Below are 27,191 nucleotides of genomic sequence, written 5' to 3' on the forward strand. Positions count from 1 at the left end.
GGGTGTGTGGGAAGGGCTAGGAAGATAATCAATGATCCCACTCACCCTACCCATAGCAAGTACTTCCACATGTCCTCAGGCAGGCAGCATCACAGCTTCCACTGCAAAACATCTAGACTGAGCAGGAGCTTCCTCCCTCTATCCATAAGGCTGCTGAACCTGAATAACAGGCATGACAGTGAATAATTAGATCAATATGCCACTTGCTATGAAGTATCAGCTGTAGTAATCACTCTGGCAAATTGCTTCAATAACTTGTACGGTTAGCATGATTTCTTATGCTCTTACTTCCTAAATGTGCAATAGTCAGGAGTGAGTCACCACTCCATACATGTGCAATATGAACATCAGAATATATCATACTACAACCGATGAAGTGCAATATTCTAAGTAATCACAATGTGAAGTTGTAGTCTTGCAATAACTACTAGTATAATATTGTCTAACATCTTCATCTTCAATTGCGTTAATCTGTTATGTTGTTAATATTTTAATTATTACTGTATGTGCATTAGTCTCACTGTCATTCAAGCTATGTGTTCATTGTTATGTCTTGCACAGGGACCAAAGCAATGTAATTTCATTCAGCTTGCACTGCTGTGTATATCTGATTGACAACAAAGTTTACTTTGACTTTGACATTTGTTGGTGTACATGTGGCATTGTATTAGGACAACAAATGACCACCTTTACTTATGATAGCATGTTTATTTGTTACATTTTTTCATTCACTGTATACATGTTTGGATGGGTCTATATTAGCTCACCAAAAGATATTTCCAGTGAACACCTCTTCATCGACACCTAATCATTGAAAATCATTTTCACGATTTGTGGAATTTTCCCAGGCAATGAAACAATTACCTCATTGCACAATGCAACACACAATGCACTAAATCAATACCCACACAAGTGGGGGGCTTTACCCCCACACCCCAACTATATATACCAACTCTGAGATTGCACTACAGTGGGGAAAAGGGCAAAGTTGTTTAAATGGTCAGCTACTTCACTACCCTAGGAAACTTCTGTGAATCGTGGAAGTGATGTTCAAAGGTTAGGTGTCGATGAAGAGGTGTTCACTGGAAATATCTTTCAGTGAACTAATATAGACCTGCTTGGACTATATCATTTCAAAAGTAAACCTTTGCATTAAGCTGCATGTAATCCATGTAATCAGTAATGAATAAAATATATAGTGCATTATTAATGTCTAATTTATTTTTTGTACATCTTTGTAGCCAATGAATGTAACACAGCAAAACACACCAAGCAATAACAAAGAACTTGATGAAATTCGGCAAGATAATGAACAGGTATGTCAAGAAAAAAATGTGTCAATTTAGGTTAAATTTTGTGTTCAACTAAATTATGGTGCCTGTCAGAACATGATAACTAAAGAAGATTAGAGTTCTTAAAAAATGTGTTTTAATTTCTCTGAGCATGGCAACCCCATCTGAAACACTGACTACTGTTATAGGAGGGTTAACCAAGGAATGCACTTTGAATACGTTACACAGAAGACCATCTGCCTATATCAGAGAAGTAAGTGTTGAGGTAAAGGCTAAACAAACAGCTATCAGGACTGCATGAACCCAGCTACACTTCTTCTTGAGAAACTGATGAAGTCAAGGTTGAAATCCACTTAAAGAAAAAAATATTTAAGGGGGCTATATGAAGTGTTTAAGTCATAATTTGGAGCCTATAAGCTATCAGTGGCTTGTATTCAATTGTTTGATATTGTTTTATACCACTGACATTTCTAAAATGCTTGTTCATTGAAGTTTTATATTACAAATCATATACTCAGTGAATGTAATTTTACTGTGCAGGTTGCAGAGCAATAGACAAAGAGGAATTTTGTATATTTTGTCAGACTGAATATTTCTGATTTTGTTTTTTTTTCCAGAGGATATATAGTCTTGGAGTTTACATATTCTGCATGAGTAATGTGGGTGAAGCTCTCAAGGTGTGGTACATGGAGTTTTCCTCTGCTAAAATGGAATTATGACACTTTATTGAAGAAACCAAACACTGAACCTCAAATGGTTGTTCTATAAAAGATCAAAACTCTGCTCATCAAAAACATAAAAATCACACAAAACATTTTTTCAGTGGGACAAGTCCTCCGGCACCCATGTAAATTTTATATATACCAACTCTGAGATTTCACTACACTGAGGAAAAAGCAAATTCCAATCCCCGCTTTTCCATGATATTATACTCAGATGGGCCGATAATATCAAATCAGTTGACTTTCAATGAAATGAAACATCTTTTCTGAAGTTCAACAAAATGAGCTTTGATGAAATGTTAGACACCCAGTAAACACAGGGGTAATTCCTAGCTGTTTATAATGCTGAAAATACTATTATTTCTGTATCAGCCTTTTTGCTGGCTTCCATTGGCAAAGGGCATTTTGAAGATTATATGTTGTTAAAAGTCACAACATCACACCAATCCAGTTACTTAAAAATAACTTAGAAAACGGTATACCTATGTATCTATTCAACTTACCAGTTCACCTTTACAGCGGTAAAATAAACTGATATTTCTTTCTTTGAGACTACATATTTGCTTCCTTTTTCCCCTAACAACTTTTTTGTTGATTATATAATTATAGTCAACAATACACGATAAAGTAAACTGAAACATAACAATAGAGAATAGCACTTTCAACCTGATTTTCAAATTTCTTAGTTCTTGTAATAACTAAGTAGTGTTCTCTTTTTGTAGTTTCGTCACAAATCAGTTATGTAGTACTATATCTAACAATCTTATATGTGTGCCTGTCATGTGATCTCACCCTTTTCTAGGAATATTTCTTCATACGATCAACATATCCTAAAACAAAAGCTTAGCAACTATATACTAAGCTACTGAGATTCTGACTAATAATGTAAACAGCTTATCATTTCATTTTAAATGCCATATATTCAGTTTTTTCATAGGTTCATAGGTGTGTACTAGGCTAATGGCCCTGGAGTCTTTACAAGCCTAACCCATAGGATTACCCTGGCATTGTGCCACCCGACCTTAGTTCCCAGTGCCGCTGTCGAGTAAAGCCTCTGGAGTGATCCCCGGGGTGAATTTTCTGTTTCCCATGCACTCATCAAGATTTCTCTTGAATATGGCAAGTGAGGTGCTCTGTTTGACATGTATGGGAGGCCTATTCCATAGCATGGGCAGTCTCTGGGTTATGAACCTGTCCCTCCAGCTTGTTCTGTTGATTGTGGTAATGAGGTTGAGGTCTCTGGAGCATGTGGTGCGGAGGGATCTGGATTTCTTTAGATGTAGAATTTCTAACAGAGCTGGGTCAGACATGGCTTTGTAAGTCAAGCAGCGATCGCCTCTAAGTAGGCGATGTGAGACAGAGAATAGTTGGAATTTATTGAATCTGTCCATATAGGACAAGTGTTTAAGGCCTAGGATCCCCTTTGTGAGGTACTTTTGTAGCCTCTCCAGTTGTTGCAGGTGTCTAGTGAGGTACATGCCAAATGGGGCATTATACTCGATGATTGGCCTAATGAGGGAAGAGTACAGGGAGACAATGACCTCTTTCTTCCTGGATGCAAAACCCTTAGTAATGAGATGTGCCACATAGAAGGACCTTCTGACCACAGTGGCAATGTAGTGGTCAAAAGAGAGGTTGCTGTCAGCTTGTGTTCCCAGATCTCTTATGATGTCTTCTGTGTTCAGTGGACTACCATCGATGTGGTAATTCATGGGAAACAGGTTTTTCCCAAAGGGGATGATGACACATTTTTTGGCATTGAGCTTAAGGCCATGGCTCTGACACCAGCCATTGGTCTCAGTGAGGCCTTTCTGTAGGATGTCAACATCACTTGGGGAGTTAATTATGGCTCCCAGCGTGCAATTGACTCTGAACTTTGTCAGCCAGAGTCCCTTCATTTTGGCCTGGACTTCAGAGAAGTATATACCAAACAGGAGAGGACCCAGGACCAAACCCTGTGGGACACCACTCATGACTGGTTGGCAGTCTGACTTGGAGTTAGCTACTTTCACACTGTGGGTTCTATCTTTGAGCCAGTTTGCAACCCACCCAGTGATGTAGGGGCTGATGCCTAGCTTAGTGAGATTTTCTATGATTCCTGAGTGGGGAATGGTATTAAAGGCCTTGGCCAGATCAAGGTAGGCTGTATGAACCATCTTGCATTCATCCACCGCTCTGGTGACTGACTCAAAGAAGTCGACCAGGTTGAGCAGGCATGATCTACCCTTCACAAAACCAAACTGTTTGGGATCCAGAGTATGGAGATTCCCTATATCCTTGTTTATTAGGTCCATGATGATGCATTCCATATCTTGGCGTATCAGACTCGTCAGGCTAATGGGACAATAGTTTCCAGGGTCTGTAGTCGCTCCTCCTTTGTGGAGTGGGATGACTGTAGCGGTGTGCCATTCAGTAGGGACAAAGCCTGAGGTGAGGCTGTGACGGAACACAGCACACAGGAGAGGCACCAGTTCACTCTGTAGTTCATGTAGAACACAGTCAGGGATATTGTCAGGTGCCATAGATGCTGTGTTCTTGGCCTTGGACAGTGTGCTGTTTTAACCTGTGCAGCAGTAATACTGGGTGCCTGGCAATCTACTGGTATTGTAATTGGTCCTTTGGTGGAGGAGAGAGGGGTAAAGTTGGCACTAAATCTGTCGGCCAGTATATTGGCAAAATCTGTTGGCTCAGTATAGGAGGTGCTACTGTGCAATAGCTCTGAGCAAATCTGGGTATTGCCTGGAGATTCTTTACATAACTATAAAAGGCCTTGTGGTTGTCTTTACTATCTGTTGCAATTCTGTTTTCATAGCTAGCTTTAGAGGATTTGATGAGGGATCTAAACTTTTTGTTGAGGCTGATAAGGGAGTTTTTCCAATATTGCGACTTCACCATAGTTCCCATCAGTTTCTTCCTTCTGTTTTAGAGTTTGTTTATGGCAGGGGACCACCAGATTGGCTTTCTTTTTTGAAGGAAACCATCTTGATTCTCTTGGGTATGGCGAGATCCATGCATTTGTGTATGTGTTCATACAGGGCATTAGTGTATGATTCAGCATTCATGCAGCTGTTCTCCAATTGTATGAGTGCTGTTAAGTTAGCCACCTTTGTTTTTAGGAGCCCAAAGTTAGCTTTGGAGAAGTTTTTCATGGTGTTTACCTTTGCAGGGCGGGGGGTTGGGGTGGGAGGGATGTGGATTTCCAAGGTGATTAGTTTGTGGTCGGATCTAACTAGAGAGGTGTTGACTATTGGTATAGAGCAACAGCCATGACCAGGCCAAGGATTTTGCTATCTCTAGTGGGGGTAAGAACGAACTGGTCCAGGGCATTGGAATTAATGAATTCCAGGAAATGTTGGGCAAGTGTATTGGTACATGAGTAGTTTTCCCAGTTAATGGAGGGGTATTTGAAGTCGCCCAGTATGAGAGTGTTAGGTTGGACCCTAATATTCTCCAAGGCACTTTGGAATGTGGAGTGTGAGTCTTGGAACATGGTTGGGGACCTATAGCAGGCTACGACCTGAATCACTGTCTTACCCAATGTTAGCTGCACCTGAAGTATCTCCGATGCGTTATGCTGGGCTATCAGTCTGGAGGTGTGCGCATCCTTTATGAATATGGAAACACCACCGCCTTTGGAGCTTTGGTCCAAGTTCTGCATATTGTAGTACAGTGTTTCGTATTAGTGTACCTAGACTGACTTGTTTGATTTAAAGTATAACTATTAACTAATAACAGACCAATCATAGCTACATTTTACCTTGGCATTTGTCTTATATGAATTGTAATTGCTTGACTCCATTTTTCTATAGTCAGAAATGGTCATTAAAGAAACTGATCTTGTTATAATGTTAAGTCCTTAATTTTGAGATAGGACTCTTTTCAGCTCTGGTGTGTATAACTGTTCCATCTCATTTGCTTTTTAATTTCAATTTAAAGAATTTGATGAGTCCTGTTAGTTAATAATAACTAATTATTTAAATATCTTTCTATCTATCTATCTATCTATCTATCTATCTATCTATCTATCTTTATGTTTTTATTTATTTATTTTGTTTGCTAGGAAAGTCCAACTGGCACAAGTCCCATTTTCAGCAGAGTCCCAGGGAGAAATGTTCCTTTTTACAGAATGAGTAGGAGGCAGTTATATAGGTTCATAGGTAGGTACTAGGGTATTGACCAAGGGCCTAAGTAAGCCTAGCCAACAAGGTTCCCTGGCTTACACCACCCAAGTAAGTTAGTTTCCTGTGCCCATGTCGACCAGAGCCACAGAAGTGATCCCTGGGGTGTATTTCCTATTTCTTAAGATTTTTCTTGAAGAGTGCTTATGAGGAACTTTGCTTGACATAGATGAGTAGCTTGTTCCAGAGTATGGGAAGTCTCTAAGATAGGAATCTAGCCCTCCAGTATGTCCTGCTTATTGTGGTAACAAGGTTTAGGTCCCTAGAACGTGTAGCTCAGAGGGATTGGGATTTCTTTAGGTGTAGCATGTCCAACAGTTCTGGGTTTGACGTAGCTTTATATGTTAGGCAGAGGTCACCTCGGAGTGGGTGATATTCTATGGAGTAAAGCTGGAGTTTTTTGAAACGGTCAGTGTAGGGCATCTGTTTGAGGTCAGTAATCATCTTTGTGATGTACTTCTGTGGCCTTTCCAGCTGCTGCAGCTGTCTTGTGAGGTACATTCCAAAAGGGGCATTGTACTTTATAAAGGGTCTAATGAGTGTCGAGTAGAGGGGAACAATGACCACTTTTTTCCTGCATGAGAACCCTTTTGTGATGAGGTGTGCCACGTAAAAGGATTTCCTGACTACTGTGGCGATGTGATTATCAAAGGAGAGTCTACTGTCCACCTGGGTCCCAAGGTCTCATCACACATTCTGCATTAAGTAGCCTTCAGCCTATGTAGTAGTTCATGGGTACAGAGTTTTTACCAAAGGGGATGACAATGCACTTTTTGGCATTGAGCTTGAGGCCATGGCTCTAACACCAGGCATCTGTCTCAGTGAGGCCCTTCTATAGGATGTCCACATCATCTGGGGACTCGACTATGGCTCCTAGTTTGCAGTCATCTGCGAACTTTGTTAGCCAAAGCCCTTCTGTGTTAGCCTGTACTTCAGAGAAGTAGATACCAAACAGGAGAGGTCCCAGGACTGAACCCTATGGTACTCCACTTGTCACTGGTTTGAAGTTAGATTTGGAGTCTGCTACTTTTACAGTGTGGGTTCTGTAAGTGCATGTACATACATACAGATACAGACTAGTAATGATATGACAGTTAATCAAAAAGTAATAAATGTACAAACACAGAATAGTAAATGAACATACATAGAATTGTAATGATGTGACAGTTAATGAAAACATGACAGTTAAATGAAGAATACAATAAAATATTAATTAATATCAAGCTTACAAGAGTCTAGCCCCTTTCAAATAACATCAGTTGAAAATAGATACTGGGTAGGAGACAGTGAAGTAATTAAAGGATGAAGATGGTTACAAATTTTGAAGGAGTATTGAGGGGGGTCCAGGTAAAAGGGAGGTAGAGATGGCAGTGAAGAGGGTTAGGGTAGTCAGATAGTTAGAGACTGTGAAGAAGTAGCTGTATTATGGCCAGTTACATAAAGAGTATGATGTAGCACTAGATACATCTATATATCTATATATAAATATATATGGATATAGATATATAGATATGTGTAGATGGGTCTAGGACTATTCACTGAAAGCACACTTCACTGAAACACATTTGACTGTGCACAGTTCACTGAAAGCTCAATTCACGCAAAACACAATTCACTGAAACACATTTCACTGAAAGTTATATATGGCCTTTTCCCCACTGTAGTGCGACCCTGGAGTTAGAATATATAGTAAGGGGGTGGGGTGGGGGGCACTGCCCCCCACCTATTTTAAATATTTTGAACTATACACATGGATACTTGCAATTTCAATAAATTACTTTTTTCTAAACGTAATATATATCCAAACTATGTGGGGGGCAGTGCCCCCCCCCTACTATATATTCTAACTCCAGGGTTGCACTACAGTGGGGAAAAGGCCATACATAACTTTCAGTGAAATGTGTTTCAGTGAATTGTGCTTTCAGTTATTTGTGCACAGTCATTTGACTTTCAGTGAAATGTGGTTTCAGTAAATAGTCCTAGACCCGTGTAGATATATCTTCATCTGCTACATTGATATAAATATAGGTACAGATATAGATATATATTACTTAGTAGTTTTCTTAGTGTCATTCTAAGTGAAATGTAATGCCAGTAGCTTGCAATCAAGAAAATATTTTCTCATAGGCAACACTTCCTCCAAAGAAAGTCCAATTTTAGAGCAATAAAAAAATTAGTTTCCTTCACTTTAACATCTCAGACAATTATTTTTAGGATATTATATTTATTCAGTCCTTGGGAGGTTTAAAAACTCTATACAAAATCTTCCATCCAAAAGACTTTATGTAGTCGTTAGTAGTCCACATAATTAATGAAACGGCAGGGCATGAAAATGTTTTGCTCTTGTTGTATCAAATTGGTTAACTCTGCTTGTTGAAAGACTACAGAAATATAATTTACAAACTATGTAACACATGTTTTAACTGTTCAGGTTTCATTTGCAAGCATTAGACTAAAATTTATTCAAAAGGGAATTCTACCACAATTACTTTTAGAAAGTAAGTATTGTTTTTTTGATCCAATGCTTTTCTATGTAAAATGTTTTGACTTTTTATGTAAATGTTCGTAACTTTTCAATTACTTGGAGCTTTTTTGCCCTGTGCCTCTGCTGAAAAAGGACTTGTGTCCAGTCAGACTTTCCCTGTTAACAAATGTGAAATAAATAAAATTGTTTTGGAAATCACTTTGCCTCAGGTTGAACAACCTCAGAATAGGATATATTATTAATAGTTTCATAGTTTCATAGTTTCATAGTATAGTACTAGGCTATCTGCCCTGGGGCATTTGTAAGCCTAGCCATAGTGATGTGGCTTTTGCCACCCCATGAAATGGTACAAAAATGTACAGATAAAATCTAGAATACTGTGCCTCTGTCTAGTAGTGACACAGTGAAGGTCCCCTTATATAATAGAATTAGTTTACTGTGCCCCTGTCTAGCAGTGACACAGATGTGACCCCTGGGGTAAACTTACGATCTCCCATCCACTCATCAAGATTTCTCTTGAAGAGAGTCAGTGAGGGGCTCTGCCTAATACGAACTGGGATCCTGTTCCAAAGCATGGGAAGCCTCTGGGTTATGAATCTATCCTTCCAGCATGTCCTATTCATACTTGTGCCGAGGTTTAAGTCTTTAGCTCTCGTGGTCCTGATGGATTTGGATTTTTTGAGGTGGAGCATGTCCATCAGATCCTGATTGGACATGGCCTTGTATGTCAGGTAGAGATCACCTCTGAGCAAGCGGTATGCTACTGAATAGAGCTGAAGTTTCTTTAGTCTGGCAGAATAAGACATATGTTGGAGACCCTTGATCCTTTTGGTGAGGTACTTTTGCGGTCTCTCCAGCTGTTGCAAGTGCCGGGTGAGGTACATACCAAATGGGGCATTGTACTCAATCACGGGTCTGATGAGGGAGGAATATAGGGGTACAATGACATCCTTGGATCTGGATGTGAAATCCTTCATGATGAGGTGTGCAAGGTAAAATGTTTTTCTAACCACTTTGGCAACGTGGGTGTCAAATGAGAGGTCGCTGTCTACTTGGGTCCCTAGGTCTCTGATTACTTTTTCCATACTCAGTGGGTTGCTGTCTATGTGATAATTTGTGGGTACTTTGTTTTTTCCAAAAGGGATAACTATACATTTTTTGGCATTTAGTTTAAGGCCGTGACTACGGCACCAGTTGTCCGTTTCAGTGAGGCCTTTTTGTAGGATGTGTGTATCTGCTGGTGTATCGACTATGGCACCTAGTTTGCAGTCATCTGTGAACTTTGTCAGCCACAGCCCTCCCATGTTTGCTTTAACATCTGAGAAATAAATGCCGAACAAGAGGGGTCCCAGGACAGATCCCTGTGGGCACCACTTGTGACTGGCTTTGAGTCTGACATTGCTCCAGCGCTTTTAACTTTATGGGTTCTGTCCTTTAGCCAGTTTGCAACCCATCTAGTGACATAAGGGTTTACTTTTAAGCTGTTTAGCTTATCTATGATGCCTGAGTGGGGTATTGTGTCGAAGGCCTTAGCCAAGTCCAGGTATGCTGTATGGACTGCTTTGCCCTCATCAATGGCTCTAGTGACTGTTTCGAAAAGTCAACCAGGTTTAAAAGGCAGGATCTGCCCTTTACAAAGCCGAACTGGGTGGGGTCAAGCGTCTGTAGGTCCCCTATGTCTCCTTTTATGAGTTCCATAATGATTCTTTCCATAGCTTTGCAGACCAGGCTAGTCAAGCTTATGGGGCGGTAGTTTCCAGGGTCTGTAGAGGCACCCCCCTTGTGGAGTGGGACCACTGTTGCTGCACGCCAGTGTTCAGGTACATATCCCAAAGTAAGGCTAAGGTTAAATAGCATTTTTATGTGTGGGTTTAGCTCCTCTTGGAGTTCACGTAACATGCACCCCGGGATACCGTCAGGTTCCATTGATGCTGTGTTTTTTGCTTTGTTTACGGCGGTTCTCACTTGGACATCTGAGATGACAGGGAGATTACATTCAGCTGGGATAAGTATTTCTTCTTTTGGGGGTGAAGGAGGCGAGAAATTTGCACTGAACCTGTCAGCCAGAATGTTAGCAATATCTGTGGGTTCAGTGTATTTTTTGTTGTTGTGAACCAACTCAGAGCATATCTGAGGGTTTCCTCCCAGGTCTCTAACATAGCTGAAGAAGGCTTTGTGGTTATCTTTAGTGTCCTTAGCGATTTTTCTCTCAAAGTTTGCCTTGGATGTTTTTATGAGAGAACGTAGTTTTCTGCTAATGTTGATCAGAGATGTCTTCCCTTCATGGGATTTCGCTCTGACGTGCAGTAGCTTCCTTCTTTTGTTATACAATTTGTTTATGGCTGAGGTCCACCAGACAGGATGCTTACATTTGGTGGAGAAGGACTTGGATTTGTTTGGGATTGCATGATCCATGCATTCTTGGAGATGTCCATAGAAAGTATTTGTGAAGGATTCAGCATTGTGGGATGTGGTATCCACTGGCACAGTGGGCTTAAAGGATACCATCTCAGTCTTAAGAAGAGTGAAGTCTGCTTTTGAGAAGTTTTTCACTGTGGTCTTTTGTGCTTGGGGTAGAGGTGGGATATGTATATCCAGGGTGATTAGTTTGTGGTCAGATCTCACTAGTGAGGGGTATACTTCCGGTGTGGAGCATTTTGTCCCCATGTTTGTGATGATCAGGTCTAGTATATTATCTCCCCTAGTGGGAGAGGTGACTAGTTGTTCCAGTGCATTTGAATTTATGAATTCCAGGAACCTTTGGGCTAGGGTATTAGGGCTAGAATAATGTACCCAATCTATGTTTGGGTAGTTGAAGTCTCCCAGTATGATGGTATTTTGTGATACATTCATATCCTTCAATGTCTTCAGGAAGGCTGAGTGGGGTTCTTGAGACTGGGAGGGTGGTCTGTAACATGCTACCAGTTGTATAGCAGTTTTGCCTATGGTTAGTTGCACCTGTATGGTCTCTGATGCTTCATGTGTTGCTACTCACCTGGAGGTGTGGGTGTCCTTTATGAATATGGACACTCCCCCTCTCTTTGTGGTTCGGCCCGGGTTTTGGGGCCAAAAAGCATGATACGAGGTATAGCCTGGTAGCGCTGGGGTGCTCTCAGGAGCTTTGAACCAGGTTTCAGTTACAGCACAGACGTCGATGTTCTCCATGCTGAGGAGTGCATCAAGTGCCTGCATCTTGAGATTTAGACTTCTGGCATTGAGCATTACCCTTAGTTTTTTTCCATTTTTGTTTTCTAAGGAGGTGGGTTTGTCTTTTGAGCCTTGCCTAAAAAAGGCACTATGGGGGTGGCAAGAGCCTTAGCCAATATCCAGAAGCCCAGTGGTGACAGGTGTAAGCCATCCCTTGCGAAGCAGCGTGGCTTGTCCAACATATCATCCCAGGCAGACAGACATTGGATCCCCTTAGAATGACACCAGTACTTGAGCCAATTGTTAAAGCTGATCATCTTGTCTTTGTATTGTGGTATCATTCTTGGTGAGGGCAAGATGCTGCTCAGGGTCAGGGTCATACCATCCTGGGCTACATAATCGGAGAGCTCCTCTATGTCTCTTTTCATATAGTCCAGGGAGATACGTCTCAGGTCATTCACACCAGCATGGACAATGACGGAGTCATATTTGTACTTGCTTTGGAGTGACCTGAGTGCGTGTGTTATGTGGCGGATCCTAGCTCCCGATAGACAGCTCACAGTCACCTTCTCCTTGTTCAGCCTGGTCAGTGGGACATCAGTGTGTCTGACTATGGAGTCACCTATTACTAGTGTATCAGGCAAGGTGTTTGGCCTTAAGGGCTGCGATTGGTTGACACACTGATTTATTGAAGTATGTGTTGCATGTGTTTTGTTTTGAGGTGGTGGATTTTTGGATGTCTGCTTTGGGAGCCTCTGTTGTTTTGGTAAGTTTTTTATTAGAGCCTCCGAGTATGTCTTTGTGTTTTTATATGTTTGGTTTGCAGTTGTGGTAGGTCTATGTGGGACTGGGATTGTTGTGTGTGTGGTTGCCATCTCCTCCTGTCTGGTCATGCCAGTCCTGAGTTGAGAGAGTTCAGCCTCCAGTTTGGCTATATAGTTGCATCTCTCACATGTATTTGTGTTTTTTGGGAGAAGGAGAGGGTTTTCTGTGTACATGAGACAATTGTAGCATTGTCTCAAGATGCTCATATTGACCAGCTGAACTGGAGACGATGCCAGTAATCTACCACTCGACATGCTAGAACAGTATAAGGGAGTGGTATACCTTTAAGGGAAGTGGGTATTCACAGGGGTGGTAAGTAGATGTAGTGCTTTACTTAGTACGAGAGTGCTTACTTAGTAGAGAAGTATTGAGAACAAGTGCTAGGCTTATAATACAGTGAGTAGTCTGGTTATGCTAAGAGTAGAGCTTCCTTAAGGGAAAATTTGAAGAACAGACTTGGCGGAGCCAGAAAAAGTTTAACCTTGTTTAACCGGTGCTGCGCTATACGCACAACCGTGCAAACGCGGATTTTAAACAGTGAACTACAAAAGAGCTGGAAATGGTCCCAAACAACCAATTACTACAGCTTATTGTGCTGAGGTCACTTCCCCCAAGGACATGTAGGCTGCTCAAGGCTCCCCACTCCCACTGGTGAGCAAAGAAACTTCCTTCTATCCAAGTAAGGTAATGGACAACATAGGAACTACACCACAGCCCAGAATACAGCAATGCCTGTAAACTGGTCTAAACTAGTCGAGGAAGGTGGGAAAACAAGGATTATTTTTTTGTTTTTTTGTTTTTTTGGTAGAAACACACAGAAAATGCAGAAACAGTGATAAATTAGTTACACAGGCTAGCACACTTTAGTGGGCAGCCTCCACAGTTAAATTAAACAAACAAACAAGCAAACTTTCGATCAAATTCGACTAAATGTAACTTTAAGTGCAGATTTTAAAATAATGCAGCAATCAGTTAAAAAACAGTTCAGGCTAGTTCAAGGTAAGCAACAGAAGCTATTTCAAGTGAAAAAAAGCAAAGATGCTTAAATCTAGAAGGTAATCGCTTTTCTGAGTTCCCTGCTGCTAGGACCACTCCGTAAACCCACGTGGAGCTTGTCTGAGCAGTATAGCCAGAAAAAAATGCCCAGAGGCAGATTTTAAACAGTGAACTACAAAAGAGAACTACAAAATATGAAGTAAGTGTTTGCAGTAGTATAACCGCATCATGCTCTTACCTGCCATACCACCTGGAGCTTTCTACATAACGTTCCATCATTCACAAATCTGCTTAAAGGGTCCATTGGTTTTGTAAGCCTCTTTTATTTATGCCATATTAATTGTGTTTATTGTAACTATCCATAGAATTTGTTGAAATAGTAAAGGAGTTACTGAAAAGTTAGAATGACACAACAGAAGTGTTTTCACAGTATTGCACCAAATTGTAAATTTAACTTCATCTGGCAATTAATACAGTTTCTTGATGTTAAGAAATCTGAAATACACATTTCTGGCACTAGCAGGAAAATCCAGTCTTTTATTATGGGGACTTAAACAGAGTTTAGATTTTATCAGAATTATGTATCACCTTATCATTTTGGGATATGAGTCTATGACCTCTAACTCTCTCTCTCTGTCTCTCTCTCTCTCTCTATATATATATATATATATATATATACATATATATCTATAGAGTCATGTTGCCATGTTTAACACTGTTGCTTAGTAGTATCTTAGATTGCTATTGAAAGATAATTCTCTTGCATGAAATAGGAAACTAATACACAGAAGGGCTTCAAAATCCACTTATTGTTAGCATTCAGGAAAGAATGTGAGATATCAAACTGAAAATATTCATTTTTCAGAATCCTAAAGGAAAAGTTCAAGTTTTCTGAAAATCAGTGAATGAAAATTAAAAGAATTTATAGACCTGCAAGTATGAGCAAACTGCAGGGTCCACCTTGAGATACATTCTAGCTTGTCGACACACCTTCAGGGCTAGAGAAGAGTTACCAGTGCTAACAAGAAATTTCCATCTGAGCACCTGTAAAGGAATGTTTACAAAGATTATGGAAGAATTTTTAAACAAGGTAGTAGAAACAAGACACTGTATCTCACATTGTATGAGCTCAGGGCCATAGAAATCAGGGCCTGGGTAAGTTACCCAACTCCAGTCATAACCCTAAAGAGGCTGGACAGTATAAAACTCCAGAATATGGAAGAGGTACCCACTTCATTTTATAAAATGAGAAAGAATGGAGCTGCTACATCAATCCATTCCCTAGTAATTCATATCTCCTATGTGAAGGAGAGAGTAGAGGGTGAACAGGAAATGTAAGAGAATGGAAGACTAAACAGTGCCCTTGTTAGCTCTAATAAGCGAGTAACTTGTGAGAAATAAGCTTAAGATCAGGGTTGTCAGAATATGCATACTACATTAGGGAAATAAGTGCAATAAAAATCACCTTAGAGGAGGGGAAATGATTTTATTGGACTGTAAAATGTTTCTATTCTAATACAAGCAGCTTAACATAAAATAAAAATTTGAACTATATATAAATCTGTATTATTTTCAATTAATAGTTGCTAAAATAAAGCATTGTATGGTGACTTAAAAAACTACCAGATAAACTAAAATAAAGAAACCTTGGTCCAGCCAGCAAGTAAAAAAAAAAAAAAAAAAACTTAACTTGGAACTTCTTATGAAGCAGAAAAATCTCTCTAAAATGTTCAAAAAAGTTTATTTGAATGTTAAGCGCTTTCGTCCGAAACCATACACTGGGAATTCTTCAGAACAATGGAACATAAAAAATTAAAGTCTTTTATGGAAATCATTAAATACCATTTATCTAATTTAACACAGTTGATTCTTAAAGATACAATACCTATTATAAAACTTATATCGTTAAATAACTGTAAAAATATAAAAGTGTATATACTTTAACACTAACAAAATTAATAATTAATATGCATACCCTGAACAACAAATTCTTTAGTCTAATAAAATGTAAATTTCACTCGTCTTTTTTTTTACCGATAGAAATCTAACACTCGGAGTTCATCTTTTGAAAACCATTTGTTATAAATCTAAGGCTTTCTTCCTTAAAACATGAAGCACAGGCATATTTTCATTAATGCCGTGAGGAATAGTAGCATTTAACTTTATTTGTCACTGCAACTCTTTGATTTCTAACTCTAACACCCACCATCCTCCCCTGGGGTTGTATGGCACCACTTTCAAGATCCCAGACTTAAATTTTGTATTTTGTATACCCCTGGCATACTAAGGTGTGTTCGTAAAGGGAATTATAAACATTTGCTTTAGAAATGGCATAAAGATGTTCATAAATTCTCTTTCTTAAATGTGTCTCTGTTTTTCCTACATAGAAAAGTCCACAATTGTTGCAAATTGCAATATAAATTATGCCTCTAGTGTTACAATTTCCCTTTTTTTAAAATAACTGCAAATGGTGTCCCTTGTAGAGTAACTAAATGTGCTTCAAAAATATAAGAGCATTGTTTACACTTGCCACATTTAGTTGTACCTCTGGAAGAAGGAGGTGGATTGATGTAAACATGTTCATAAAGATATTTCAGATTTTTACCAGCTTTGTATACAAAATGAGGTTGATAGCCTAAAATCTCCATTATATCTGTGTTTCCATTAAACATATCCCAATTTCTGGTAATTATGTCCTTGATTTCTCTTACATGAGTACCGTAAGGAATAACCATACTTCTATTATATACCTGTATATTATCTCCACCCCTCATGAAAGGGACTGAGGGAACATTATTTCCTAAAAGTGGTTTATATTTTGTTCCCCAACCTGAGATGAATTCATCACAAATGTGTCCCATCAGGATTTGTGGATAACCTGAGATGAATTCATCACAAATGTGTCCCATCAGGATTTGTGGATAACCCCTTTCAATGAACATGCCCCTTATATTACTTACTTCAACTTTGAAATTCTCAAAGTCAGAACACATCCTAGCTGCTCTGATCAGCTGTCCCTTAAAAATGTTCTTTTTCATATAACTAGGATGGTCACTTTGAAACTGTTTGAAAATGTGTCTTTCCAATAAACTTTGGATACAAAAGCACCATTTGCTCTTTCCTTAAAGTTATAGCCAAAAAGTTTATACTAGTGTCTGACAAGGTAGAAGTAAATTTAAAATATGAGGTAGTATTATTATGGTATTCTACAAACCGTACTGTTTTTTGTATTGTCCCCTTCCACAAAATAAAAATGTCATCCAAAACTCAAAAGTAAGATTCTCAGTGGTTGGAGAATTCTGCATCAAAGACAAATTAAGATTCCTATGCATAAAGGACCAGATTGGCGTATATGGGTACACAACTTACACCCATCTTCATACCTTTTATCTATTTAAAATATTCCCCTTCAAAGGTAAAGAAATTAACTAAAATAAATTCCACGATACTCGTAACAAAATTTACCAGTGTATCACAAAACCTTGATTTTCCATAAAGCTTCATAAAATAAACGCAACCCCTCTTGGCGGGAGATAGATGTAAATAAGTCTACAATGTCTATAGTTGAAAAACAACATTTCTCACTGTACCAGTCCTTGTTGACTTTAGACAAAAAATCCCAAGAATCTTTTAATAAGTAATGAACCAGTTCTACTGAGTTCTTTAGAAGTCTGTCAGTAAATACTCAGAGAGGGTATGTGGGACTATTATGTGCAGAAATAATCACCCTAAATGGGGGCTGTTGCATAGCCTTGTGAACTTTTGGAATACTAAAAACTGTAGGAATAAGCAGATGTTCAATTTTAAGAAATTTAAATATTTCTTTAGAAATATCTCCCTGGAACTCTGCTTGTGCTGTGCTGATGAGGTCATAAGGCCGAAATATGCATATCCACAGCTAGTGGGGTTTGGCTTTGTTGGCCTGAAATTGTCCATTAAAACAACGAAAAAAGTCATGGGCATTCAGAATTGCCAATTAGCTGAAACACCTGATGTTCATAAGAAAAGGGAGTCTTCCAGAAATAGTTGGATTTTCTTGTGTGCTAAAAAACTTAATTCCTAAATGCTTCCTAGTATTTACCTGGGGTTTATATTGAAAGCTCGAAATCCCTAATAACCGAATACAAAAACACTGACACATATTCCGCGAACCGCAAATACACCGAACGCCCTAAACCGCGAAATTCAAAAGCTCAAAATGTCATACTTGTCCCACCCCACCACCCGCTACATACTACCTACCCAAACAAACTACATAAACACATACATATACTAACCAAAACCCTACTTCTAACCCTAAACTAAACCCTACTTCTAACCCTACACTACATCTTACATATACCACCATCTATGCACTTACCTTAACCCGCACCCTAACCCTGAGGTCCGTAACTATCGCACACTTACCTTAACAAGCTATAACAAAATAAATAATCCACACACATACACGTAACAAAACTCTACATCTAACCCTACACTAAATCTCACATACAGTACCATCTATGCACTTACCTTAACCTGCACCCTAACCCTAAAGTCTGTAACTATCACACACTTACCTTATGGAGCTATACCATGGAAGGGCCACCCATGACAATTCGATATTTTGGATTTCACGCTTCAGGACGATCGATGTTTACACGGTTGAATGGAGACGGGTCGGCGTTTATTTATTTGGGTAAGTGCGTCTTCAAGGAAAGAGAAACATATATTTGGTAAATCAGCAAATTAGTATAATTAAATATATTAAAACCTTGGTAAGTCATTAATTTTCCTTCATGAGATGTCACTAAATTATAATTAATGTTGTCTTCTGTGTTTTGATATTGTGACAGTTCACACCTCAGTTGTTGTTCTTGCCACTGTTCTCCAACCCCTCCCTCTGCCTCTGCCCCATACTCCATTCAGAGTCTGGGCTAGGGGAAGAAAATCCCTCTGTCTGTTTTTTTCTATACTCTCTGATCTCCTAAGGGGGGGTAATGGGATTCGTATCCTGCCCCTGTTATTTTGTCCATTTCCTGGACTTGTTGAACTTCCTCAGTGGAGACAGCCAAATCTCTATCTGTATTTCTAAAATCACTATTACCAAATTCTTCTTCCACAGATTCAGTTGTGTTAATAAAATATGAATTTGGTACCATTAGATACATGGTATTTAATGATTTCTATAAAAGACTTCAATTTTTTTATCGTTCATTGTTTTGAAGAAGTCCTGGTGTATAGTTTGGGACAAAAGCACTTAACATTCAAATAAACTTTTTTGAACCTTTTATAGAGATTTTCCTGCTTTGTCAGCACTTCCAAGTTAAGGTTTTTACTTGCTGACTGGATCAAGGTGGTTTTATTTTGGTTTATTTAATAGTTATTACTTAACCTTGGGAAAATATTTATTTCCCAAAGTCACCAAATATGAAATAGTTAGATATGAGGAGAAAGGTGAAGGTGCTTTACTGATGCAGACATCGACTACTAGTTATTTTACTGATGAAATAATGAGTACCGTGTTAAAGAGGGTCACAACGTGGAGAGACTGCAGAATTTTAATTGCTAACAGAATATCAAAAAATGAGTACGTTGGATTTTCACAGATGTTAGAATGTTATTTGAATGGTTTACTAACACTAACGTTGGGTTATTTTAATTACCTGAATATTAATTGGTATAAACAATTTCTCAATTAAGGAATCATACTTTGTGGACAAATTGAGTGAGTGTATTTTTACATAAATAGTTTGATTTCCCAAAACATTGTTTAAACACCTTGGATCGAGTGCTGGAAAATACTGAATAATTAAACAGTTTAAATGTTTTACCACCAACAGGAAAATATATTAATTGTAGAAGAAACTATGAAATAATTAGCTCTAAGACAGAGGCTCAGGGAGAATTTAGGGCTTATAATTTAACATTATTGGATATAGCAGATGTATTGGATAAGCTTTGAAAGGAAGAGGGATGCATATTATATTTCACATGTCAAAAGGCTATGGTTGGATAACATTAAAAATATTTGTAATTTACATCTTATGACTGTGGAAAACAGCATCATAAAAGTAGGTAAAATAGAAAAAGACAGGTTGGAATAATCATTTCACAATGTTATTAAGGGAAGAAAGACATTTATATTTATGACATATCAGAAATAAATCTAAATATGATAAGATGTGCTTAAATGGTATCACTAACAAGTTGAAGAAAGTCCATTAAATATAAGAACAAGCAATGAGAACTCCATGTTAAGTACAACTGACAATACAAGTGTATACATACTTACAAGCCTACTAAAGGATGTTAAAGGTTATAAAGGTTACAAGAGAAGTACCGTGTTTGACATGTAAAGTCAACTTATTTCACAAATGTGGAATGCATTCAGAGGAATTATGAATTTAGACCCCTTTGCGGAATGTATTAGGGACAGAAACCATCATAGTAGAAGACTGCTGTAGCATCACAATGTAATATAGTTGAACCAGACAGCTGCTGAGTATTACAGCTTGGCAAACTCCCTGTCCTGCATTAGGGTTATGTACCTGTCCTATCTGCTGACCAGGATTCCTGCTAAACAATAGTACCTATTGCCTTTTCCTACAATAAGAAATGGAAGCCAACCTCTCCCCGAGTTCATCCCCTCAAGAAAGCAAGAAAGTATGTTAGCTGCTTTATATAAAGTATATTTGTCTAAACATTAGGTTCATTTAATAGCCCTCCGTTACCAGGATAGCCAGCAGCCATACTCTTTTCTCCTTCTTTACTTCCCCCCTACCGCGTCTCGCAGCTTTCACCTTGCTTTACGATTCTCCTCCCCTACTACTAGATCCACTTCTTTCCTTCCAGGTGTTAATATTGTACTATAGCCTTTACCCACTAGATGGCACCCTCTTCCTTATTCATCTATCCCACTCCCTCATTTTTGAAACACTCGGGGAAACTAGTTTTACCTTACTTATTTCATTGCACGTAACTAGCTGTATACCTTACTTATTTCTGCCTAGACCTACTTTAAGCTTTCATTTTTCACCTTCATCTACCTATCGATTCAACCTACCCAGACTATTACTGCATCTATCACCTGCTTTACTTACCTGCACCTAAACTTACCTCTAGCAGTCAGCATTTCCACTGATTGTTTTTCACAGGCTGGTTTTCCTCCTTACTTGGCTCTTCCTGCTCTGTTTGTCCTGCAGGCTCACTCCGCTCCCCTACCCAACCCCCAAATTCCACTCATCCCCACTGCATCTAGTCTTATACCTCACAAACCACTCCTACTCCCCTAACAGCCAATCACATTCTACACCTCGTTAAGGTTTTCCCTCTAGCTCACCATTCCTCCCATTACATCTTCTACTCTCACCTTCTCACTCCCCACTCTCCACGTCTTAAGCACTATGCCTATTTCACCTACATCCCCATATCTTACACCCCTACTTCTTTTCTCAATTCTCCCTCTCCTTTTCCTTCCATATACCTTAACCACCTGTGAACATCTTCACTGCTCTAACTTCCAACAGCCGTCAAAACAAACATCCCTTCCTGCTCTATCAACCACCCTGAAACACATAAACATAACATGCACAACTAACTATTTCCTCCCAATGTATCATAGAGCCACCCCTATTTCCTACAAACACTACCAAGTCAAGAGAGCACATAACTTACTGAATCTTACTCTTATTCACACTTACAGATTACACCTTCACCTCCTTATAGATGGTGACATTCATCCCAACCCTGGCCCTACCAATAACACCCTACCAACACAATTAGTCCGTCTTCTGCTTCCATACACAACCCTACAAAGCCTCCTAGCTTCCTCTTATTAGGTCACTTAAATATGCGTAGTATTAACAATAAAATAACTCACCTTCATGCCCTACTTGAGGTACACAACTTTGACATTCTATGTTTAACTGAGACATGGCTAAAACCATCTACCCAGGACTATGAAATCACTCCTCCAGGATATAGCATTATAAGAACCGATCACTCTAACAAGAAGGGAGGGGGCGTAGCCTTAATATATAAAACAGGGCTCCAACTTACACTACTAGACACTTGTCCTCCAGCTAATAACAATTCCGAAATTCTTTTCACCAAGCTACAACTAAATACTTGTAAGCCCATCTATATTTTATGGTCATATCTTCCTCCAGGTAATAACATCAACTCCCTTGAAAACATCCTCAGCTAGCTGTCCACTAACTATCCTCAAGAAACCATTGTCCTAGGCGACTTTAATATTGACTGGAATACCTGTAATAATGATAACCCTTCTAACCACATAAACCTTTATGGCTTCTCTCAAATTGTCACCTCACCCACTCGAATCCATAAACCCACCAACAAAGAATCAATCCTTAATTGGATCCTTATAAATACTCAGTCCCAAATCTACATGGTAGGATTCCTCCCTGATGACATGAGTGATCACTCTTTAACTTATTTAGTTCGACTAAGACCATTACACCCTGTCCTGTAACCTACAGAGCTTCTCGCTCCAATAAACACTTTAACCCTGAACATTTCCAAAATGAACTGAGCCTATGCAACTGGTCATCCTTGAAACACCTCCAACTAGATAAAGCAGTGGCTTACTTCAATTCTAAGTTCCTTGAAATCCTCAACTTCCACACCCCTTCCTGTACCCTTAGGAATCGGACCAAAACTGCACCATGGCTTACAAAAGAAACCAAACAAAAGATTTTGCTGAGAAACAAATTTTGGTCTAGATGGCGTTCTTCAAAGGACCCATCTGATCACATAAAATTTAAACAACTTAGAAACTCTACAAAAGCATCTATTCTATTAGACAAAAAAAAAACTTCTTCTTTCAACTCCAGCAAACTAACCAACAAAGCCCACAGAAATTCTGATCAGGGATCAATTGACTCCTTCATCCAGGCAGCACTAAGACACCCACCCCCTCTGGAATAACTCAAGTCACTCCCAATCAAATTGCTGACTCCTTCAGCAACTTCTTTACTGAAGCTATCCAGTCTCTTGCCAACTCACTACCTCCTGTATCCACGGATCTGCCCTCCTCCTCCTTTACCTCTTCACCCACATTCCAACACTAACCTGTACCTACTTCCCTCATCTGTACCCTACTACAAAAAACTCAAGCCCTCAACCCCCTCAGCAGACCTATTACCTGCTAAGTATCTTCAAATTGCAGCCAAAGTTATTGCTTACCCTATCTCAGTCCTAATTAACAGAACCATAAAAGAAGGTACCATCCCAACCATCTGGAAAATCTCACATATTATCACCCTTCATAAGGGTGGGAACCCTACAGAACTTTCCAACTTTCGTCCAATTGCCGTACTCTCTCCCTTAGCTAAAATCATGGAAAAATGCATCCACAGCCAACTACTTGACCACCTTCTCCGAAATTGCCTATTAGCTAGCTCTCAGCATGGCTTTTCACCCTTCCATAGCACTACTACTGCCCTCCTTTCATTTACTGACCACATCAACAAAAACCGTAACAATAATATCCTGTCCTCTGCTATCTTCATTGATCTTTCAAAAGCATTTGACATGGTTAATCATCAAATACTTTTGAATCTTCTGAAATCCCTCTCACTTGACACTCAAGCACTATAGTGGTTCAAGTCCTACTTAGATAATAGGCAACAGGCAGTGCTCTGGGAAAACACTCTATCCACCCCTCTTCCTTTCTCCCTTGGTGTACCCCACAAATCTACCTTAGGCCCTCTTCTATTCTCTATCTTTATCAATGATCTAGCTATTAGTATTCCCCAAGCTGTAACCATACAATATGCTGATGATTCCACTTTAATCTCCTCGGCTACAACTCCATCTGAACTACAGGCCCTCACCAAAAGTGTCTTTGGGCTTGTAGAAGATTGTTTTTTACAGCATTGTCTCCTCCTCAACCCTAAAAAGACTAAACTACTGCTATTTACTCCTATACAAAAGTCCACCCCATTTCACTTCTCTATAAAATCCAAAAATGGCACAGTCATATCTCCAGACACAACAACCAAACTCTTAGGGGTTACTATTGACCACAACCTTAACTATGATACTCATATCAATACCACAATAAAATCGGTAAACCGAAAGCTAGGCTCCCTCTACAAAATTAAGGCCTTCCTCACTCCTACAGCTAGAACTACTATTGCCCACACCCATCTCATCTCTATTCTCTTCTATGCCTCTCCTATATACACAAATCTATCAAAAACTAACCTCAACAAGCTGTCAATCTCCTACAACAGTGTAGCCAGATTTTACTACTGGCTCCCCATTTAGAACCCATCACCGCATTTAAACCAACTCGGTTGGCTGGAACTACACAATCAGTTCTTATTTCAGCAAGTAATTATTTCCCATAAAATCCTTTATTATCCAGAGAAAACACCAATTCTTACAAATCTTATCAGTCCATACAACAATCTTTTCAATCTATGCTCAGCTTATAAACTACTAGTATCCACACATAAACCCAATAATAAAGCAGGAGTTTCCCTTTTCTCTAATACTGTGGGTAAAAGCTGGAACCTACTGCCTGGTGACCTCACTTGTATCTCCTTTACTTTACTTTTCAAAAAGAAACTTAAATGTTATCTTACTAGCCACTGGCTCTGTCCCTGTACCAACCCTGACTAATACTTTCTCCTCCTGTTTTCAGCATCAATAATTTTTCCTAAGCTATTCCACCTTACATTATTGTCACTTCTAAGGTTACTACCTGTAAGTGGGACTTAGCATACCCAAGATAGACTTAACAGACATCCTACCTGCTTCTGCTAGAGGGGTAACTTCCCCTTTACTACTCTCTCCTGTTCCTGATTTTCTTCTCTTCTATAACTAGTCTCTTTTCCCATTCCTTACTTATGACTCTTCCATAACTAGTCTCTTTTCACATTCCTTACTTATGACTCTTCCATAACTAGTCTCTTTCCCCATTCCTTACTTATGACTCTTCTATAACTAATCTCTTTCCCATTCCTTACTTATGACTCTTCTATAACTAGTCTCTTTTCCCATTCCTTACTAATGACTTTGTTGTTCTGGAATCTCCATCTTCCTTCTATTACTTTCCAACAGTGTAAAAAAAAACCTTAAAAGTGAAAATGGGGGAGGGGTATTTTATCTGTATTTTATCTTAACTGAACTTTAATGTATCTGTAACTGAACTTTAATGTTTTGTAACTGCTATTGTATTTTTAATCTTAAAATTTTGTAATTTTAAATATTTTTAATCTTGTCTGATCCTTGTGGAACTTTTCTCCCCGGGCCTCTACTGAAAATGGACATATATCTAGCTAGACTAGCCCAGTCAAAAAATATAAAATAAATAAATAAAATAAATACATACATTTATATAAACTCTATTAAATATAACTCAAAGATAAAGGCAGAATACAGTAAAATGACAGAAACAGACAACAAACTTATAGAATGTAAATTTCTTATTGTTTTCTATCCTTTTACACTACCTGTTTTCTGTTTTGTCTCTACTTACCTCCTGTCAAGGTTTTCTGTCCAGCAAGATTCCTTCTCTCACCCATTGCCTTTTATATCTTCCTCAGCTTCACTATAACTTTGTTTTCCTATATATTACCTAACAAATATACACAATGCTCACATTTCCTCACCTACTCTCTGCCTTTTACTCCTATCATCTACTCTATGCTTTCTACCCACATCTCCCCTGTCTTATTTCTCATACCCATAAATGTAAAATTGTAAACTGGCATTTTAAATCTCACTGTGTATGCTACTTTGCCATATATTAATATGTAATGACTATATTTTACTTGTTATATATTTCTTTCTAGTATAGCTGCCTTTCAGTTATTCTATGTTCATTTTTTTTATTTATAACTTTGTATTTTTCTCTATTGCCTATTTTGTAACTGGAGCTTTTCTCCCCAGACTTCCACTAAAAAGGGGTTACCAAAGCCCATTTGGATTACCACTGTCAACCAAAGCAATAAATAAATATTGTTTTTTACTTTGACATCTATATTAAAAAAACCTCTAAACATGTATTCAGTAAATAATAACAAACTATGTGTAAGTCTCATAATAACTTACAAACAGGTGTTACTGTCATCAAGCAAAGTCAAGAAAATTAGTTCAAAGGAGTCTAAAATTATGTCACAGTACTTTATAAGTTTAATATCTGACAATATAATAACTGTAATAGTGAGTATATGTAATTCAATGTCAGGATGTGGACTTGTACTTGAAGATTTGAAGAAATCTTATGTCGTTCCTATTTTAAGAGAGGGGATACTTTCCAAACATCAACAAGACCCATCTACCTGAATAATGATTGAAAACTTTCTGAGTCTTCACTTACTTTTAAGCTAGTAACACATTAGCCAAATCTTAAACTATGTTAATGTCTCCTGTAATTCGTACGGGACCCTGTCTGTCTGTCTGCCTGTCTTTATGCTGCACAAAGTCCTAAAACAATTGTGCTCAGTTAGTGTAAAACATAATTATTTCCTATTGCAATTGTAACCTCATGTGTTTGTAAAGTTGCCTAAACTGCACTCCCCTATCCACTTGTATTTGTTGATTTACTTGTAGGCCGAGGGCAGAATTAATGCAAACTAAAACTCCAGTCTTTGTACTCCCTTGTAAATTAGAAAAAGCAGTATTCATCCAAGCGTAAAGCAAAATCCTACAATGACTCCTTCTAATCTTATATTCCATCAAGCAAACAATATCAGACGTCTACTTTTCCAACCAGTTTTTGGGCAGACAACATTTAACAGGTGTATTGAAACTTATAAAATTCACTGTAATGCAATTTAACATAATGCCAGATGGAAATGCAACTAACTTGAGATTAAAAAAGAAAAAGATCCCTCGTTACAGCAAAGACATCATTAACCTTTATAAGCCTGTGCTTTTGAACAGCACTCTGACCTACAAAATGAAAAAAACTGCCCAAAACTGACAGTTCAAAAAAGGGCAGTGATCTGCCCATACATAGTACCCATGATATGTAAACAGTGTGTTGTAGCTCTCTGTGAACCACTTGGGGCAGAGTAAGTAATGCTACCAGAGAACGTTTCAGAATGTTTTTCTGATATGATTTCAGGTTTTCATTTTCTTCCAATTGTTTCAATGTCATTGGTTCTTGCTGGTGCAGGCTGAGGAGACTCAGTCGCTGATGCTGCATTCATGGTGATAAAAGCAGGCACTTTTTCTAAGGCTCCCAGTCTGAGGGTGGCTGGTTATCCATAGCCTCACAACTTTACAGAGCTGAATATCTGTTCTCTGTGGTGACCTAAGGTGAGAAGAGTCAGCTTCAGGCCCATAATTTCCTTGTCCTTAGGACTCAGGACCTGGCCCCTCCTCCCTTTGCTGTTTACAGCCTGATGCAGTTGCTACATACTTGCCTGGACCAGAATGTCTCCAAGTTCCTACTTGAGAGATTGAGGGACCTATAACAAGCTTATCAGTCCCAACAACCACAGGTAACAGTTTTATCTTTTGCAAAATGCACAGCTTCTTCTTGGTTATTAAATAGCTGCCAGGAACATTTCCACTTTGCATCAGC

The 27,191-nt window shown here is 38.8% G+C and overlaps 1 protein-coding gene across 10 annotated transcripts in view; it reads left to right on the top strand.

Moving 5' to 3' along the window:
• Positions 1 to 27,191, top strand: part of LOC122791844 — a 2,266,858-nt gene that overhangs the window by 2,138,339 nt on the left and 101,328 nt on the right. For all 10 annotated transcript variants that reach the window (XM_044059812.1, XM_044059813.1, XM_044059805.1 and 7 more), the window contains one exon: positions 1,242 to 1,316. In XM_044059812.1, coding sequence (XP_043915747.1) covers positions 1,242 to 1,248 — 7 coding nt within the window. In that variant the 3' untranslated portion in view covers positions 1,249 to 1,316. The remainder of the gene's footprint in view (positions 1 to 1,241; positions 1,317 to 27,191) is intronic.

This window comes from Protopterus annectens, chromosome 17.part0 (genome assembly GCF_019279795.1).
Source record: "Protopterus annectens isolate FY-2018-M chromosome 17.part0, PAN1.0, whole genome shotgun sequence".
In the NCBI taxonomy this organism is placed as follows: Eukaryota; Metazoa; Chordata; order Ceratodontiformes; family Protopteridae; genus Protopterus; species Protopterus annectens.